This window comes from Embiotoca jacksoni, unplaced genomic scaffold (genome assembly GCF_022577435.1).
Source record: "Embiotoca jacksoni isolate LCO1_2020_lvr unplaced genomic scaffold, fEmbJac1.0.p SCAF_64, whole genome shotgun sequence".
In the NCBI taxonomy this organism is placed as follows: domain Eukaryota; kingdom Metazoa; phylum Chordata; class Actinopteri; family Embiotocidae; genus Embiotoca; species Embiotoca jacksoni.
Genome location: NW_027185419.1, coordinates 1,477,995 through 1,497,994, shown reverse-complemented (window position 1 = coordinate 1,497,994; position 20,000 = coordinate 1,477,995). Strand labels below are relative to the sequence as shown.

Genomic DNA, 20,000 nt, shown 5'->3' with positions numbered 1-20,000 from the left:
ATGCCTGCCCGGGTTTAGGTTCTCCATGGAGCTGTCTAACCTGTACGAGGTCGCGCCCCGGCCCCCGATGAGCAGCCTGCCCCACAGCCAGCCGCCCTCCTCCGGCTACAGAGACCCGGCGGACCTCGGCGGTGAGATCGGAGACAACGAGACCTCCATCGACCTGAGCGCCTACATCGACCCGTCGGCGTTCAACGACGACTTCCTGGCAGACCTGTTCCACCACAGCTCCCGGCAGGACAAGCTTAAGATCATGAACGGGGAGTACGAGTCGGTGCCGTGCGGCCCGGGCCCCCCGCAGCTCTACATGTCCAACTACATGGAGTCCAAGCTGGAGCCGCTCTACGAGCACAACCCGCCGCGCATCCGGCCGGTGGCCATCAAGCAGGAGCCCCGGGACGACGAGGACCTGAACCCGGGCATGCCCCCCACCTACCACCACCCGCATCCGCATTCCCAGCAGTACTCCCAGCATGCCCAGCAGCAGCAGCAGCAGCAGCAGATGCCGCACCTCCAGTACCAGATTGCGCACTGCGCGCAGACCACCATGCACCTCCAACCGGGTCACCCGACCCCCCCGCCGACCCCGGTGCCCAGCCCGCACCAGCACCACCACCCGCATCACCACCCGCAGCAGGGCGGCCTGAAGTTGCTGGAGCAGCAGCGGGGAGGCGGGAAGCACAAGAAGCACGTCGACAAGAGCAGTCCGGAGTACCGGCTGAGGCGCGAGCGCAACAACGTGGCCGTGCGCAAGAGCCGGGACAAGGCGAAGATGCGCAACATGGAGACGCAGCATAAGGTGGTGGAGCTGACCACCGACAACGACAGACTGAGGCGGAGGGTGGAGCACCTGACCCGGGAGCTGGATACGTTACGGGGCATCTTCAGACAGCTGCCCGATGGGTCCTTCAAACCCATGGGCAGCTGAGAGACTACTGAGCCGGAACCGGGCCGGAGCCGGACCGGTGCACTGCTGGATTTCTCTGTGAGAGCTGAGCGGACCGAGGCAGCTGCTGTTCACTGCACAGACTGAACGGACGAGTCTTTAAAACTGGAAAAAAAACAAAACAAAAAAACCCGCGAAGCTTCTCTGAACCAAAGTCCAGAAATAAAAAGACTTCTGACTTTTATTGTGAAAGAGGAATGCTGCTTCCTGTGGTTGGAGACTGGAAGCAGGTGAACTCTGCCCCGACTCACCTTTGTGCCTTCTTCAAAGTTTGTGTTATAAGCTCGTCCCCCCCGCAGATCCACTCTACCGAGGACTGCCGGTTTTTTGTGCCTTTCGAGAGAACGAGTGGATCGGCGTCATGTATGTTCGTCTGCACACACGTGATCTCGCTGTATGGATTTTATGTCTCCTGCTTCTCCTCAGGAGGAGGAGGTGCTGCAGGGCGGCTAGTTGGATGTCACGTGACTGAGACTCCTTCATTCCTGTCAGATACAAGGATTTTAATAAAAAAAAAAAAAGAGACAAGAAATGACGTCATTCTCAACAAAATGTTTAATATGTTTTTATTTTAATTCAGAACAGCAGGAAGAAAGCTCGTATCTCCACCGTGTCAGTTTTAAGGCGTGAAAACAGAGTTCCCCCGAGTCCTCCGAGTCCTTCTAAGCTCTCCTGAGTTCTCCAGAGTTCTCCTGAGTTCTTCTAAATTCTTCTAAGTTCTCCTGAGTTCTCCAGAGTTCTCCTGTTCTCGTGTTTCTTCTGTGGAACTGAATGAAGTCGTGGAGATACGAGTTTTCCCGTCGGTGTGTTCTGGTTCTGGTCGTTAGAACCTCTGTCTGGCGATACGGTGGCTGCATGACGTCACTGAGACCACGAGTCCCCCGCCGGTCTGACGATGCGTTTAAGGACCTGTTATTGTTGTTGTTGTTGTTGTTTTGTGACGCAGCTCTTGTGTTTGCACTGTGATGCACCATGGGTACTGATCTGAGACAAATGTGAACAGGGTTTCTATGCAACACGTTGTCTTCCATGTCCTCCGCTGTCCAAATCATTGCCATCGCTCACACGGTGCCTTTCCAGATCCTCGGCGATGACCTTTGACCCCTTGCTGGTCGTTGCTCTGTTTTTAAAGATGTGTCAGCGGAAGACGGAAGCACTTTTTTTTTTTTTTTTTTACTCTCTGATGTTAAACAAACGTTTGTTTCGACCTTTATGTCTCAGTTGTAAAATAACCTCTATATAAATATATATGAATAAATATAAATAAAACAAATGTATTATAATAAAGAAACTTGTTTTATCACATTCTCTTGTTTTGTGTTTATTATTGTTTATTTCTTGATGTTTGATTTTAAAAACTGCAGCAGTATCAGTGAAGTTAGAGATGAACATGTTTCCACCCGCAGCAGGAAACACTTTCGACCTGTTTTATTGTGAGCTGCAGCGACGGGATATTTGTCCCTCAGTTTCTCCTTAAAGGCGACTTCAGTGTCAGTTTGAGCTCCATCGAACTGCTGTGACGTAAATAAAAGTAAAACATCAGTCTGAATATTTTATAAAAGCAGCTCTGCAGAGTTTTTTTAGTTTGTGTCGGACGTTTTCAGGCTCTGTTGCAAGTACGAGGATGATGCACTCCAAATGGTCCAAAAAAGTATCCAGAATTGTCTTCAGCTGCAATACCAGCGAGTGCCACTAGAGGTCGGCTCCAAAAAGCCTCCGGCTCCATAGACTCCCATTCAACTTCTCTCATCAAATCCAAAGTGAATTAAAACTGCAAGCATTGATATGTGGCCCTCGCGCGCTGCACGTCGAAATGCAGCATGCGAGGGTCCACATATTCCCGCTTGCAGTTATAATTTTTTTTCTCGATCTTATTCCTTATTCTTCTTTAAAAAAAAAATAAATAATAATAATCCTTTTTTTGGTGGCTTTAACATCTTTACAAACTCATGAAAGTTGGTGCCTGATGCAAAGTTTCATGAGGTTTGGAGCATCGTTTGACCTTAAACATCAACTTCCTGTTTCATGCCGAAACATCAAACTTAGCCGCATTGCCCTGGCTATACTGTATACTCTATACTCTATACTATATACTTTATACTATATACTATATAGTCTATATTATAGACTATATACTCTATACTATATAGTCTATACTCTTATAGTCTATACTCTATACTATATACTCTATACTATATAGTCTATACTCTATACTATATACTATATACTATATAGTCTGTACTATATACTCTATGCTCTATGCTCTATACTCTATACTCTATACTTCTCTATACTCTATACTGTATACTGTATACTTTATACTATATACTATATACAAAAATGAATTTTGGGTCACTTTTTGGACGACATATGACGACGTATTACTTTTTTTAAAATATTTCGGATGACAGTTTTTTTTATCATATTTTGGAGTATGACCTTTTTCTGAACTGACATGCATGCCTCAAGTTACTTCTCACTGTGAGGCAACTGCTCTAACCAGTGCACAATGAAAAGAAAAAGTCTGTTTTGGACTTTTTTTTTGTATTAGTATGACTGCAAGTACAAGCACAAGTGGCTTCCCCTTAGAGGGATTCACTCTCTGTGAACAGTGTGACTTATTAAGGGGACTCACCCTCAATAAACCTCAGCGGGTAAACCGTGAACCTCGTGTGTTACCTGGGCGGGTAAACCATGAAGCATGTGTGTTACCTCGGCGGGGCTCGAACCTGTCTTCGTGAGGTCGTTTCCAGCTGGGAGTCATCGTCGTAGACCGCTGGAATATCTTCGGTGCTGGAGAATGAGTCGTGGCAGGAGAAAGTGTACAACGGAGTTCACTGAGAGCTTCTAGAGACTCAGCCGACAGTCTGGTTAACTCAACAGGTAAAAGATTCTGCTTCACCAAGGTTGATATTAATGGTTCAGATTCCACCTGTTCATGGTGATTCAACTTTTAGTGAAGTTGAAAGGTTTGGAGAAATTGAAAAAGTTTTGCATCCACAACACATTACAGGAAGATAGTTAATATCACTGCAGACCTCCTTGAAAACATGTATATCTACTATCCAAAGAATGTCTGCGGCAATTTTGGTCCATTTGAACGAATATACAGTGGGTACGGAAAGTATTCAGACCCCTTTAAATTTTTCACTCTTTGTTTCATTGCAGCCATTTGCTAAAATCAAAAAAGTTCATTTTATTTCTCATTAATGTACACTCAGCACCCCATCTTGACAGAAAAAAACAGAAATGTAGAAATTTGTGCAAATTTATTAAAAAAGAAAAACTGAAATATCACATGGTCATAAGTATTCAGACCCTTTGCTGTGACACTCATATTTAACTCACATGCTGTCCATTTCTTCTTGATGCTCCTTGAGATGGTTCTACTCCTTCATTGGAGTCCAGCTGTGTTTAATTAAACTGATTGGACTTGATTAGGAAAGGCACACACCTGTCTATATAAGACCTTACAGCTCACAGTGCATGTCAGAGCAAATGAGAATCATGAGGTCGAAGGAACTGTCCAAGGAGCTCAGAGACAGAATTGTGGCAAGGCACAGATCTGGCCGAGGTTACAAAATCATTTCTGCAGCACTCAAGGTTCCTAAGAGCACAGTGGCCTCCATAATCCTTAAATGGAAGAAGTTCGGGACGACCAGAACTCTTCCTAGACCTGGCCGTCCAGCCAAACTGAGCAATCGTGGGAGAAGAGCCTTGGTGAGAGAGGTAAAGAGGAACCCAAAGATCACTGTGGCTGAGCTCCAGAGATGCAGTAGGGAGATGGGAGAAAGTTCCACAAAGTCAATGATCACTGCAGCCCTCCACCAGTCGGGGCTTTATGGCAGAGTGGCCCGACGGAAGCCTCTCCTCAGTGCAAGACATATGAAAGCCCGCATAGAGTTTGACAAAAAACACATGAAGGACTCCCAGACTATGAGAAATAAGATTCTCTGGTCTGATGAGACCAAGATTGAACTTTTTGGCGTTAATTCTAAGCGGTATGTGTGGAGAAAACCAGGCACTGCTCATCACCTGCCCAATACAATCCCAACAGTGAAACATGGTGGTGGCAGCATCATGCTATGGGGGTGTTTTTCAGCTGCAGGGACAGGACGACCGGTTGCAATTGAAGGAAAGATGAATGCGGCCAAGTACAGAGATATCCTGGAAGAAAACCTCTTCCAGAGTGCTCTGGACCTCAGACTGGGCCGAAGGTTCACCTTCCAACAAGACAATGACCCGAAGCACACAGCTAAAATAACAAAGGAGTGGCTTCGGAACAACTCTGTGACCATTCTTGACTGGCCCAGCCAGAGCCCTGACCTAAACCCAATTGAGCATCTCTGGAGAGACCTGAAAATGGCTGTCCACCAACGTTCACCATCCAACCTGACGGAACTGGAGAGGATCTGCAAGGAAGAATGGCAGAGGATCCCCAAATCCAGGTGTGAAAAGCTTGTTGCATCATTCCCAAGAAGACTCATGGCTGTACTAGCTCAAAAGGGTGCTTCTACTCAATACTGAGCAAAGGTCTGAATACTTATGACCATGTGATATTTCAGTTTTTCTTTTTTAATAAATTTGCACAAATTTCTACATTTCTGTTTTTTTCTGTCAACATGGGGTGCTGAGTGTACATTAATGAGAAATAAAATGAACTTTTTTGATTTTAGCAAATGGCTGCAATGAAACAAAGAGTGAAAAATTTAAAGGGGTCTGAATACTTTCTGTACCCACTGTATGTGGACGGTGGACGTATAGGTTGCAGTGAGCCAAAGATTTGTCATAATGCTGTCTAACTCCTGGGAAGATTGGTGGCGCAGTGGTTAGCATTGCTGCCTCTCAGCCAGAAGGTTTGGGGGTTTGATTCCTCCCTTTGTTACAACTTTTAAAAAAAAATCATACTATAGTATGTCATCCAAATTATGAACAAAAAAAAGTCATAATACAGCAAAAAGTAACCTAAAAGTCATTTTTGGGTCACTTTTTGGACAACATGCTATAGTATGACTTTTATATCACACAGCATGAGTTTTGGGTCTCCACACTACAGGCACACCAATCGATGAAAACTAATTCTTATGATAACTTTTAATCCCAAACATGTTAAGAGTGCAGACTAAATTTCAAGTTGGTCCGACAAAATCTGAAGGAGGAGTTTGTTAAAGTACAAAATGTGTGAATCACCCAAAATGGCAACTAAATTCAAAATGGCGGACTTTCTGTTGAGTTGACGTAACGGTGTGTTGGAACTTTTTTGTACGTGTCGGTGTGATACACATGTCCACCGAATTTCGTACATGTAGGTAAATGGAGCGGGGTATCTGTATAGGAGGCGGTAGCGAGCCATTTGGCCACGCCCACTCACGACTCACAAATTTTTCGCCAGGAGAGACGGGTGTACCAACTTTCAGGAGTTTTTGAATATGATAAAGCTTCCAAAAATGCAGTTGTTTACGGAGGATCATAATAATCACTTGGACAACAATAAGGCTTTTGCACCCTCGGTGCTCGGGCCCTAATAAAATGTGTCCAGCAGTTATCTCGGTGTTGTTAGCTAAAGTCACTCCTTCTTATTAGTTTTGATCTGATCGGAAACATGACGATACTACGTCCCGCCCACCGATAGCTGTAACCTGACTGCACCACAGGCCTGTCAATCAAACAGACACGCCCCCAAAAACAGGTCTTCTTGAATCTTCTTTTCTAATGAATGAGGGATTATTTTCAGATGGACCTCCAGAAAACTAAGAAGAAGGAGTGACTTTAGCTAACAACACCGAGATAACTGATGGACACATTTTATTCACTTTGGATTTGATGAGAGAAGTTGAATGGGAGTCTATGGAGCCGGAGGCTTTTTGGAGCCGACCTCTAGTGGCACTCGCTGGTATTGCAGCTGAAGACCTAATTTTTCAGACCTGGAAGCTACGAACACTTTTACATTCAGTCTGTGGTTTTTAACATGTCAGCGTACTAAACGTGTCTCAGATCAAACGCTGATGTTTGGGATCGTTTCCCTCCAGAATCTCTGCAGCTTTGTTTTCTCGGGTCGCTGAAGATGTTCGCAGGAACACGACGAAGCTGCAGCTGCTTCCAGGTTCAGAGCAGCAGCTTCTGTCAGTCCGGGAGGGTTTGATGATGACATGATGATGATGATGATGATGATGATGATAATGATGATTGTAGTCTCTGTGAGAGGAGACGTTTCTCCCGTTTCTTTCGCTCGTTAAAACAAAGCGAGAGGTGAAGTTTGTCTGCTGTTTGCGGCTCCGCCTCCAGATGACCTGACGAGCAGCTGCACACAACTGTGGAGGAAACGGAGCCAAAGAAGCTCCATTATGTATTTATGTGTTTCAGCTGCTGCCAGCGGCGAACAGAGCGAAGAATCAACAGCACGAATAAACATAATAAACGAGAGTTTATCTGCCGAGAGCAGCTCCGTGGGAAACAAGACAACAACCGGCGACCTGCTGCGGTAGAAAACCAGAGAAGAAGTCGAGAGGCAGGTTGATGGGCAGCCGGCAGAGAGGCTGATGACTTCCACATGTTCCCGTCAGCCGCTGACTCACTGAAATACGACTGATTCGACGTGAAGTATGCGGCTGTGAACGCATCGTCCTGAACATGGAAGCTGCAGGAATGCGGATGGGCCGGATTCAGGCTACGTAGCGAGGAAGATGAGTCCGTGAGGAAGGTCGCAACCCAGATCTGCACGTAAAAACATTCAGTTTAACTTCATACATGTGCAAATCAATTGATCAATTAATAAATAAGTCAACAAATAAATATACAACTGGCAGCAGACCATAACTGCTAGCGTACCTTAGCACAAACACTGGCAGCAGATGGAAACTGCTAGCGTAGCACGAGCTAAACAACTCCAGCTGTTTCGTAGCTAACAGGTTGATCACTGATCTGGCAGTCAGGACAAAGAAACGATTCTTCTTCCTTCATCATTTCTTTCCTTCCTCCTTTTCCTCTCCTCTTTGTCACTGTCCTGTGTCACTGACAGAATTAGGTGTCTTCAGGTGAGTGTAACGTCCTCGTCGGCCTCCATGTTATCCTCAGTGATGGCTGTTTGTCTCCAGGCGTCTCAGCGTGTTGACACACCACGGCCTTTTGTTTGGTTTTTGGACCCGAGGACCGTGTCTGATGTTGGCTGCAGTCGTCCTGTGGATGGAAGACATTAGTCTGCTGCAGCAGCTGGAACTGCACCTCCACTTTCTGTCTCTCTGCTGTGATTTATTAGAATTTGAGGGCCAGAAATTCAGCGCTGACCGAGTCCACGTCCAAGTACAGGTCAGAGTCCAGCTCTCCTCGGTGAGTCCAGTCCATGAAGCGTTGGACATGAAGCGTTGGACTGTTGGACATGAAGCGTTGGACTGTTGGACATGATGCGTTGGACAGTTGGACATGAAGCGTTGGACTGTTGGACATGAAGCGTTGGACTGTTAAACATGAAGCGTTGGACTGTTGGACATGAAGCGTTGGACTGTCGGACATGAAGTGTTGGACAGTTGGACATAAAGCGTTGGACTGTTAAACATGAAGCGTTGGACTGTTAAACATGAAGCGTTGGACTGTTAAACATGAAGCGTTGGACTGTTGGACATGAAGCGTTGGACTGTTAAACATGAAGCGTTGGACTGTTAAACATGAAGCGTTGGACTGTCGGACATGAAGCGTTGGACTGTTGGACATGAAGCGTTGGACTGTTAAACATGAAGCGTTGGACTGTTGGACATGAAGCGTTGGACTGTCGGACATGAAGCGTTGGACTGTTAAACATGAAGCGTTGGACTGTCGGACATGAAGCGTTGGACTGTTAAACATGAAGCGTTGGACTGTTGGACATGAAGCGTTGGACTGTCGGACATGAAGCGTTGGACTGTTAAACATGAAGCGTTGGACTGTTAAACATGAAGCGTTGGACTGTTGGACATGAAGCGTTGGACTGTTGGACATGAAGTGTTGGACAGTTGGACATGAAGCGTTGGACTGTTGGACATGAAGCGTTGGACTGTTGGACATGAAGCGTTGGACTGTCGGACATGAAGCGTTGGACTGTTAAACATGAAGCGTTGGACTGTTGGACATGAAGCGTTGGACTGTCGGACATGAAGCGTTGGACTGTTAAACATGAAGCGTTGGACTGTCGGACATGAAGCGTTGGACTGTTAAACATGAAGCGTTGGACTGTTGGACATGAAGCGTTGGACTGTCGGACATGAAGCGTTGGACTGTTAAACATGAAGCGTTGGACTGTTAAACATGAAGCGTTGGACTGTTGGACATGAAGCGTTGGACTGTCAGACATGAAGCGTTGGACTGTTGGACATGAAGCGTTGGACTGTTAAACATGAAGTGTTGGACTGTTGGACATGAAGCGTTGGACTGTCGGACATGAAGCGTTGGACTGTTAAACACGAAGCGTTGGACTGTCGGACATGAAGCGTTGGACTGTCGGACATGAAGCGTTGGACTGTCGGACATGAAGCGTTGGACTGTTAAACATGAAGCGTTGGACTGTTAAACATGAAGCGTTGGACAGTTGGACATGAAGCGTTGGACTGTTGGACATGAAGCGTTGGACTGTTAGACATGAAGCGTTGGACTGTCGGACATGAAGCGTTGGACTGTCGGACATGAAGCGTTGGACTGTTAAACACGAAGCGTTGGACTGTCGGACATGAAGCGTTGGACTGTTGGACATGAAGTGTTGGACTGTCGGACATGAAGCGTTGGACTGTTGGACATGAAGCGTTGGACTGTTGGACATGAAGCGTTGGACTGTCGGACATGAAGCGTTGGACTGTTAAACATGAAGTGTTGGACTGTTGGACATGAAGCGTTGGACTGTCGGACATGAAGCGTTGGACTGTTAAACATGAAGTGTTGGACTGTTAAACATGAAGTGTTGGACTGTTAAACATGAAGTGTTGGACTGTTAAACATGAAGTGTTGGACTGTTAAACATGAAGTGTTGGACTGTTAAACATGAAGTGTTGGACTGTTAAACATGAAGCGTTGGACTGTTAAACATGAAGTGTTGGACTGTTAAACATGAAGTGTTGGACTGTTGGACATGAAGTGTTGGACTGTTAAACATGAAGCGTTGGACTGTTGGACATGAAGTGTTGGACTGTTGGACATGAAGTGTTGGACTGTTGGACATGAAGCGTTGGACTGTCGGTCCACAGGAGGATGTCTTTGTGTCTCTGTGGTTCTGCAGGAGAACGTGTTTTTTTTCCAGCCGGCCTGTGTTTGCCGTCGTGCCGTGCCATTGTCTCGTGGACCTGCTGTGTGGGGAGTGTGTCCTATCTGTCTCTCTGCTCTGTTTGTCCGTCCACTTCTCGTGTTTGGTTTGTGTCAAACATTAACGTCTCTTTTCAGCGTCTCCGTGTGGGCGGAGCAGCGCTTCGCTCAGCGTCACGCCGGAGCTCCAAGGACACGCGGCGCTCTGTTTGCTCTTCGGTCACACAAGAGACTCGCGTCCGCTCACGTGGACTCAAACGGAGACGCTCAGAACCGCCTCCGTCCTTGTCCATTTCAAAATGAGACTCGGTCCACATCCCAGCCTCAGCTAGTGTTAGCATGCTAACACGCTAAACGCTAGTTAACACGTAGGTGCTCGGCAACAGCGACGTGGGAGCCACAGAGGCTAACAAAATTAGCGAGCTAACAGGGTGGGCAGCGAACGAGGAAATGTAAAGACACGGACGGAAAAGACGAGACGAAGAGCAACGTCTTCCTCAGACGTCGGCTGTTATCTAAGTTACGAAGACAAACTCTACGTGACTGAAACTACAACATATCAGCTGAACGTCCAACCAGACGTGAACCTCCGCGACCTCTGACCTTTCTGGAAACGTCAGCAAACAATGTCACAACTGGTGAACTCAAAGGCTGATAGAACATTTGAATTTCCGACGTCGTGGAACCCACAAGAGGAAAGCAAATTTAGCTGTTAGCCATTTGTTAACCTGAAGTGTCGCTGTTTGTTAGCAGGTTGTAGCGTTGTTAGCATTGTTAGCTGTTTGTTAACTTAAGTTTTGCTGCTTCTTTTAGCTTTGTTAGCTGTTTGCTGCAAACCACCTGAACTGCAGCACCATGGCAACACGGTTCTCCAACGCGACCCAGAACCTCTTTCGGTACTCGGTACCCGTCGCTGCGTTTCCACAGTTTGAAACACTCCGTTTAATCTGTCTGGCGTCGGCGTGCGTCGGGAACCGGACAGAACGTCTCCAGAAAGGTCTTTTTTAACGGAGACATTTCTACCGAGGCGGCTGCGAAAAATGAAAAGATGATGGACGTCAAAACAAGAGAAAACTCGTCAGTCAGTCGGATCTTTAACACATATTTCCTCCGCAGAGCTTAATCCTCCGATACCACAGTTATTTGTAATTAATGCTGGAGGCCTCGCTGTGGGAACAGAGAGAGGAGTGGCAGCATATATCTCCTGTTTGTTCAGACTCCGAGCCGGCTGGCATTTATTGGCTCCTCGGAGGAACGTTCGGAGGAGAAACTGTTTGTTTTGGTGTCTTTGGCGCTTTACGAGCCCGTCAGCAGGAGATTGATGGCAGAAGCGCCATCAGCTACGTCCACGCTCCTTTTGATGGAGGCTCGTCTGAGTGCCGGCGGCCGCTCAGGTCGTCCCGCCGCCGACACGTTAGAGCCGCAGGTCTCCGCTGCGTGTTGCGACTTTGATCGTCACGCCTTCGCCGACAGCTCAGACTCGCAGAGCGGCGATAAAAAGATCTGCTCTGATTTATGACGCCTCATTAGAGCCAGCTTTGATTTCTTTGTTAGATAATTTGGAGTTTGTGTTGTTCGACTCTTTCTGGATGTGGAATCGTCTCCTCGCTGCCAACAGTTCAAACAAACTCCTCAAAACAAAGCAAGGCATTGTGGGAGAGCAGGAAGTTTCTGTCCGAGTGTGTAGAACACCGATAAATAGATAAATATTGATTATACTGTGACGGCACGACGGGCCATCGGTTCTTAATGAACAGCTGGAATAACTAGAAAATGCATTTCCAGCAGAAAATGCAGTTTGAATGCTGAAGCTGAAATGAATTTCTAAAGCTGAGCTGAATTTGCTGAAAATGTCAGAAATGCAGGTGTAAAACTAATAAAGCGGTGAGCTGAAGATAATTGATGAAGCAAAACTGAACACGGCTGAAAAAAACAGTTAAAACGCAGAACGTCCAAATTTGAAAGCCAAAAGGAATTTTCTGAAACAATATTGAAAATGGCAGAACAAAATTAATAAATGCAGAATCAAGACTTTGAAGCTGAAAGTTGAAGGATGTTGCTGAAACAATGCAAAATGGCTGAAGGAGTGAAAAGTAGAACCTTGTGAGTTCAACACTAAAAGAAGTTGAAAACTAAAATGCCTTCAAGCATTCACTCTAATAATAATCATAACGACGTACAAAGTTCAGCCAGTAGAAAACATTTATTCACTTTGGATTTGATGAGAGAAGTTGAATGGGAGTCTATGGAGCCGGAGGCTTTTTGGAGCCGACCTCTAGTGGCACTCGCTGGGATTGCAGCTGAAGACACTTCTGCATGGTAGACTGCTAACCCACCAGCCACTGGAGGGGGGCGGGGCTGAAATGTCGGCCATCTTGATCTTCATTGTTTTTTTAAACAGTCGGAGTGTGTTTTCTCTAAACAATAAAAACGATCACGACAGCAGTGAGTTCATGTTAATGTTAAACGGAGACACTTCAACCTTCTTCCTGTTTACTGCGACTTCAACACCCCCTCCCACACACACACACACACACACACACACACACACACACACACACACACACACACACACACACACACACACACAGTCTGACGTGTTATTGATATGAAACCGAGCGATGTAAACACTGAGATCAACATCTGCAGCTTCTCCCAATAAAACTCCACTTTAACGGACGAGCGATCCTCTTCTGTCAATCAGAGGGATGATGGACAGAAGCGCAATGATGTCACAGGGAAGCCGACCTTTGACCTGTGGGATATAAACCGTCATGTTGTGGATGTGGTTTATTCCTCTACGTTCTGCCCCCGTCAGACCGAAGCTGCAGCCGCTCCGCTCCAGACCGGGTTTGGACCTTTTCCAGAACAAACGGAGCTGAGCGGGTGAATAAACGTGGAGTATGTGAGTGCAGCTCTGACCTGGATCTGAGAAATGTTCCTGCACACTCACACTCCGCGTTAATAATTCACAGCAGTGCGAGCGGCGCCTCTGGCAGCCGGCCGCGGAGGAAAACTCCCAGAGTGCTCTCTGGCTCCGGCGCCGGACCAACAGAAAAGTGTGGGAAGAACAGCTGGAGCCGCACAGACTCCGCTGTTATCTGATCATCTCTGCGTTACCTTGAACACAACACGATGCATTCAGGTTCCAGCTCTGCCAGCTTTCCACTCCTCTTCACCGCTCTGCTGTTATTTCTGCTTCACGCTAATGGCTCCTGATAGACCAGGGACTACCAGGACCCAGAGCCATACAAGGAACCAGGGACTACCGGGACCAGAATCCTAACAGGAACCTGGACCATACCAGGGCCAGGAATTAGCAGAGATGGGAACCTACCAGGAACTATGATCCCACATGGACCAGGAAATACCAGGATCCAGGACCATACCAGGACCAAAAACTACCAGGAACAGGAACTACCAGGACCAGGCACCAGAATCCTATCAGGAACAAGAAATACCAGGAACCAGGACCATACCAGTACCAGGAACTACCAAGAAGCAGGAACTCTCAGGAACCAGGAACTTCTAGGACCAGGAACAACCAGGAACAGAAACTACAGGACTAAGAAATACCAGGAACCAGGATCCTACGAGAGACCAGGGTCCTACCAGGAAGAGGAACAGGAACCTGGACGAGTCGTTCTAAGCTGCTCACTAGATTGTTGCACACCTTTTTTGTTACCTGTATGACATCACACTCAGGTGTGACCTGTGACCTCCTGCTGTCTCTTTGCTGCCAAACAGGACCGTTGTGATGGGGCAACATTTCTGCTCTGAAATGAGGAAGCTGGATGTGACTCGGCAGACAGCGCGATGTCCGAGAGGCATCCCAGAATGCAGCGGGGCCGACAGGTCACTGCGGTACTTCAGGCATGAGCCAGCAAATTTGTCTGCAAAAACCAAAACGCTGAGTTCCCACGAAGAGAGTAGGGAGGGGGTGGAGGGAGGGTAGAAGGTGGTGGTGGTGGGGGGGGTTCTGGAAGCTTCTTCTTCTATTGTTCTCTCAGATGGTCACTCAGAGTCTGGATCAGAACCGCAGTTTGGTTTCTGACCAATCAATTCATCTTCTTCTTCTTCAAAACAAACACAAACGTTTCTGCAGAAACACATTGCCATGGTGACAGAAGACTTCCTCTCATGTTTAGTGTTTATTCACTTCCTGTCTCTCTTCCTGTTTCTGTCACCTGACCGAAGGCGTTAAACCAATCAGAGCCCGTCCACATTTAAACCTGCTGCTGTCTTTTCTTTGAATATTTCAAATATGAAAAACAAACAAATTATCATTAAAATATATTACAAATTATTAAATTAAAGTATTATAACAAATTATTATTCTCATCAGGATGAGAACAATCTGCTGCTGGAAATCATTAAAAAAATATATTTACTGGCTGACAATAAAGATATCAAATAATCTGAAGAGAATCATCTGAATCAGACATTATAAAAGTTTAATTTTAAAAATCTAAACTCATAAAAACAGACGTTCTCATATATTTCGAATTTTGATAATTTTTTCAATCCTGACAAATGTTTTTTTCCTCCACGATATAAAACAATGTCTAAAACTATCAAAACAAGAACCCAAGTTCTGATTTAACATATTTATAGGAAGTTAAAAAGCTTAAAGATTATTTCCTGAATGAGATCAGAGGTCAGAGGTCAAATCCACACCAAAACAGGGGTAGCCATTTCCAGAGCGGCGGGCGGAGCCGGGCCTCCGTCAGGTCCAGATCCTGTCGGGGAGGTGCTGCTGCTGGCAGCGAGCCGCGAGGCGCTGATAAGATAAAACCCCTCGAGGAAGACTCCTCTTCATCACATTCCTCCACTGCTCCACAAAAAAACGTGAACTCCACCTTCAACACAACCTCTGACCTCTGACCTCTGAGGAGGAGGCTTGACACCATCACTTCAGGGAATCTAAATGTTTAATTCGTAAAAGTTTAGTTTTTAATTTTGAGTCTTTTAAGAGTGTTTCTTCACATTTCAGTTTGAGGATTTTGAACAAAAACAAACAAACAAACAAATAAACATCAGGCTTAATTTCAGATCCAATTTATTTCCCCAGAAATGGTTCAGCTGGCAGCGAGGAGCCTGACGGAGGAGCGGGGGCCTGACGGAGGGGCCGCAGCGGTCAGAGTCCTCCTGCTGAGTTTATAGTGGGCGGGGCCTCCTGCTGAGTTTACAGTGGGCGGGGCCTCAGTCACTCCCCAGTCAGGTTAAAGTCCGGCTCAGCTGAGGAGTGTCCTCAGTGTTTGCTGGGGTCTGATACCAGCAGATAGAGATCTGAGTGTGTCGGGCGGGTTCGGAAGATGGAGTCCAATCAGCCTGACCTGTCTGGGAGGGGCCACAATGACCTGGGAGAGGAGGGGGAGGAGTCATAATGAGGTGTTTCAGTCTGAAGTGGAAGATGTCAACGATAACAGCTGGAAACCTGCTCCACCTGCTAACTTCCTGCTCCACCTGTCAACTTCCTGCTCCACTTATTTACTTTCTGCTCCACCTCTCAACTTCCTGTTCCACTTATTAACTCCCTGCTCCACCTGTCAACTTCCTGCTCCTCCTCTCAACCTCTTGCTCCATGATGATGTCATGATGATGTCATGATGATGTCATGTTTCCCTCCATCACAGTGCTGCCGAGTCAGCAATGTTCTGCTGGAAAGTGAAGGCCGGAATCGGACCATCGTTCCATATCTGCAGTGTGAACACACACACACACACACACACACACACACACACACACACACACACACACACACACACACACCGAATCTCATCGAAATACTATATAACAGTTTTTTGGTTGAAGTCCAACCTGTTGATGTTTCTCCCTGAGTTCTGACTTGCAGGCGCTCCGTCCTGGACCGTCCACATGAAGAGTTAAACAGTTCATAGATATACGTGTGTGTGTGTGTGTGTGTGTGTGTGTGTGTGTGTGTGTGTGTGTGTGTGTGTGTGTGCGTGTGTGTGTGTGTGTGTGTGTGCGTGTGTGTCGGCTGCTCTCTGTGATTGATGGCATTGTTTAAAGCCAGGGAGGTTTTGGAAAGCTCTGCTATTGTTTCAGCTCTTGGCAGGGAGGCTTCTTTAGAAAAACAACAGCGAGCAGGGAGGTGGGTGGGGGCGGTGTTTTGTGTGTGTGTGTGTGTGTGTGTGGGAGGGGGAGGAGAGGTGGAGGAGGAGAATCAGAGAACAGAACCGAGTGGTTCTGACGTTTAAAGGGTCGCGGCTTGTCTCCGCCCCGCTGGGACTCCAAACTGCAGCGCCATCCAAAAACACTCCGCCCCCTCCTCAGGCCGCCACCACCAACCAAACCACAGCTATCCGTGCCCACCCCACCCGGCCGAACCCCGGGACGACGGAGCGGGAGAGAGAAAACACACACCAGGAATGTACCAACACACAAACATGGCCCTCGCGCTGTTATTCTTCACAGGATGTTTGGGGCCCGACGGTGACCACAGAATTTCTGATATTTCTCAGAGAACAACCACCTCCAATCCCCCCCTCCCCCCACTCCCCTCCACACCACCACCACCTCCAACCCCCCGCCACGGAGCCTCTGGGAATGTTTAGTGAAAACATCGCCGCGGGACTCAGCTGGTCCAGCTTCAGAAACGACCGTCTCCGTTGTTCATTCATGTTTCAAACACAGACTGGATATAAAAGAGTTCGTAGCTTCAGGTCTGTAAAATGGTTCTGATCCAGAAGTGTCTTCAGCTGCAATACCAGCGAGTGCCACTAGAGGTCGGCTCCAAAAAGCCTCCGGCTCCATAGACTCCCATTCAACTTCTCTCATCAAATCCAAAGTGAATAAAATGTGTCCATCAGTTATCTCGGTGTTGTTAGCTAAAGTCACTCCTTCTTATTAGTTTTCTGGAGGTCCATCTGAAAATAATCCCTCATTCATTAGAAAAGAAGATTCAAGAAGACCTGTTTTTGGGGGCGTGTCTGTTTGATTGACAGGCCTGTGGTGCAGTCAGGTTACAGCTATCGGTGGGCGGGACGTAGTATCGTCAGGTTTCCAATCAGATCGTCAGATCCACCGCTGGCTCCTCCCCCAGCTCGTCCAAATATGGTCACTTCCCACTCTGAACTAGCAAAGATGGTAACAGACAGAATCTGAACTGGAGGATTCATAACGTTCACAAACCAACGATGACATCACTGATGGTTGATGACATCACTGATGGTTGATGACATCACTGATGGTTGATGATTGGTTTCAACTCAACAGTTTGATCCACTTTTACCAGAAAACCTCAGACCGACACCAGAACCTCAGAGGACCCCGAGAGCTTCACTGATTACAAATACTGCAGAAGTCCAACAGCTTTAAAACTGTCAGCGACGCTGAAACTCTGCGACAGAAATGCACTCAACAAATTCTGGAGTGTTTCTGATCTGCAGAGAAACAGCAGCGCCCCTGAACGCAACGTTCAGCCTGCAGTGATTCAAAGAGACGATCAGTGAACACATCCTCCGCAGTGTGTGTGTGTGTGTGTGTGTGTGTGTGTGTGTGTGTGTGTGTGTGTGTGTGGACAGGAGCGTGTGTGTGTGTGTGTGTGTGTGTGTGTGTGTGCAGACGACCTGATGGGAGACAGGTGAATAATTGGTGGATTAAGGCCCCGCCCTCCGTCTGGATTGGCTGGGTGTGGATGAATGAAGTTAAGTGTGATTACGGGCTCATTACACACGTAAATACATAAATGCCGCGCTGTGTGTTTAGGCTTATCCTCGGTCGCGCTGCATTATGACTGATTCAGACCGTCAGACAGTCAGATGGCGGTCGCCAGGCAACACGACAACAAGCAGTCTCTGTCAGCCCGACTGTCAGAGGACGTTCAGTAAAACCCAGAAACTGCTGCTGAGAAGAAATCCTGATGACAAACGTTTAACTGAAGTTACAACCAGAGTGTTTGCAGCAGTGATGGAGGGGCGGAGACCTGGTATCAGGTGGCCCCGCCTTCAGCCCCGCCCCCCACACTGAGCTCAAGCAGTCTGTAAGGAGAAGCAGCTAATCAGTGGCTGACGCGACAGCTGGCATTGATTGAGTAGTCAAAGTAGTCTAACGCAGTCCAACGTAGTCCAATGTAGTCCAACATAGTCCAATGTAGTCCAAAATAGTCCAAAGTAGTCCAACATAGTCCAATGTAGTCCAACATAGTCCAATGTAGCCCAACATAGTCCAACGTAGTCCAAAGTAGTCCAACGTAGTCCAATGTAGCCCAACGTAGTCCAAAGTAGTCCAACATGGTCCAATGTAGCCCAACATAGTCCAACGTAGTCCAACATAGTCCAATGTAGTTCAACGTAGTCTAACATAGTCCAACGTAGTCTAACATAGCCCAACATAGTCCAACATAGTCCAACATAGTCCAACATAGTCCAACGTAGTCCAATGTAGTCCAAAGTAGCCCAATGTAGTCCAAAGTAGTCCAACATAGTCCAATGTATTCTAACATAGTCCAACGTAGTCTAAAATAGCCCAACATAGTCCAACATAGTCCAACATAGTCCAACATAGTCCAACGTATTCTAACATAGTCCAACATAGTCCAACATAGTCCAACATAGTCCAACGTAGTCCAACATAGTCCAACGTAGTCTAACATAGTCCAACGTATTCTAATATAGTCCAACATAGTCCAACATAATCCAACATAGTCCAACATAGTCCAACATATTCTAACATAGTCCAACATAGTCCAACGTGGTCTAACATAGTCCAACACACTGCTAACCTTTAGCCTAGTTTAGCATTGGGACTAAAACAGGTTAGCATAGCTCTGCCAACACAGAACATAATCATCACATTCAATTCATGATTTCCGTTTATCGAGCCTGTGCGGAAACTCGTTAGCATCCGGTTAGCAGACCGGAAGAGACAAACAACAAACAACAAACAACAAACAGCTCGGTGTCGTTGTTCACTGTTTTTTGGTTTGTGAAGGCAGAAGACAGGTTCGAGGCCCAAGACACATAGACACACACACAGTATCACACACACACACACACACACACACACACACACACACACACACACACACACACACACACACACACACACACACACACACACACACACACACAGCCTCATTCATCACACACCCACACAGCGACGTGACAGGACAGGATCTGCAGCTCTGACAGACTCACCTGTCGACACGCTTTATGTTTACAATGGCGCGCAGTGAGCTGCTTCGACTGCGGCTGCATCCACCCGTCTCCACGGTAACGGCACATTGTGAGGACAGGACTTCTGTTTTTAGTCTGCAAAGACTGACGAGGAATAAAATACCTGAGATCATTGCTCCTGAGTTTAGCCCCAAACAACATTAGTGACGATTTTGCTGGAGTTTTGAAAGTGAAATGTTGTCCCATTCTTGCCTGACAAAGGATTTCAGCTTCTCAACAATTCGGGGTCTCGTTTGCCCTATTTTGGGTTTCGTGATGCTCCAAAACCTGAATATATCATTCAGCATTAATGCTTCCTTCCAGATGTTCAAGCTACCCATGCCATGTGCACTAATGCATCCTGTACCATCACAGATGCTGGCTTTAGAACTGAGCTGATAACAAGCTGGATGGTCCCTCTCCTCTTTAACCTGGAGGATGCAGCGTCCATGATTTCCAAACAGAATCTCAGATTGTGATCCATCAGACCTCAGGACAGTTGTCCACTTCACCTCAGTCCATCTTCAATGATCTCGGTCCAGAGAAGGCGGCGGTGTTTCTGGATCATGTTTCTATCTGGTTTCTTCTTTGGAGAGTTTTAACATCATTTGTGG

The 20,000-nt window shown here is 46.8% G+C and overlaps 1 protein-coding gene across 1 annotated transcript in view; it reads left to right on the top strand.

Moving 5' to 3' along the window:
* Positions 1-2,251, top strand: part of cebpa (CCAAT enhancer binding protein alpha) — a 3,659-nt gene extending 1,408 nt beyond the window's left edge. Inside the window, exon 2 of the mRNA XM_069175199.1 lies at positions 1-2,251. This exon is cut by the window's left edge and continues 109 nt beyond it. Within this exon, the coding sequence (XP_069031300.1) occupies positions 26-928 (903 nt within the window). The 5' untranslated portion in view covers positions 1-25 and the 3' untranslated portion in view covers positions 929-2,251.
* Positions 2,252-20,000: the final 17,749 nt, after the last annotated feature.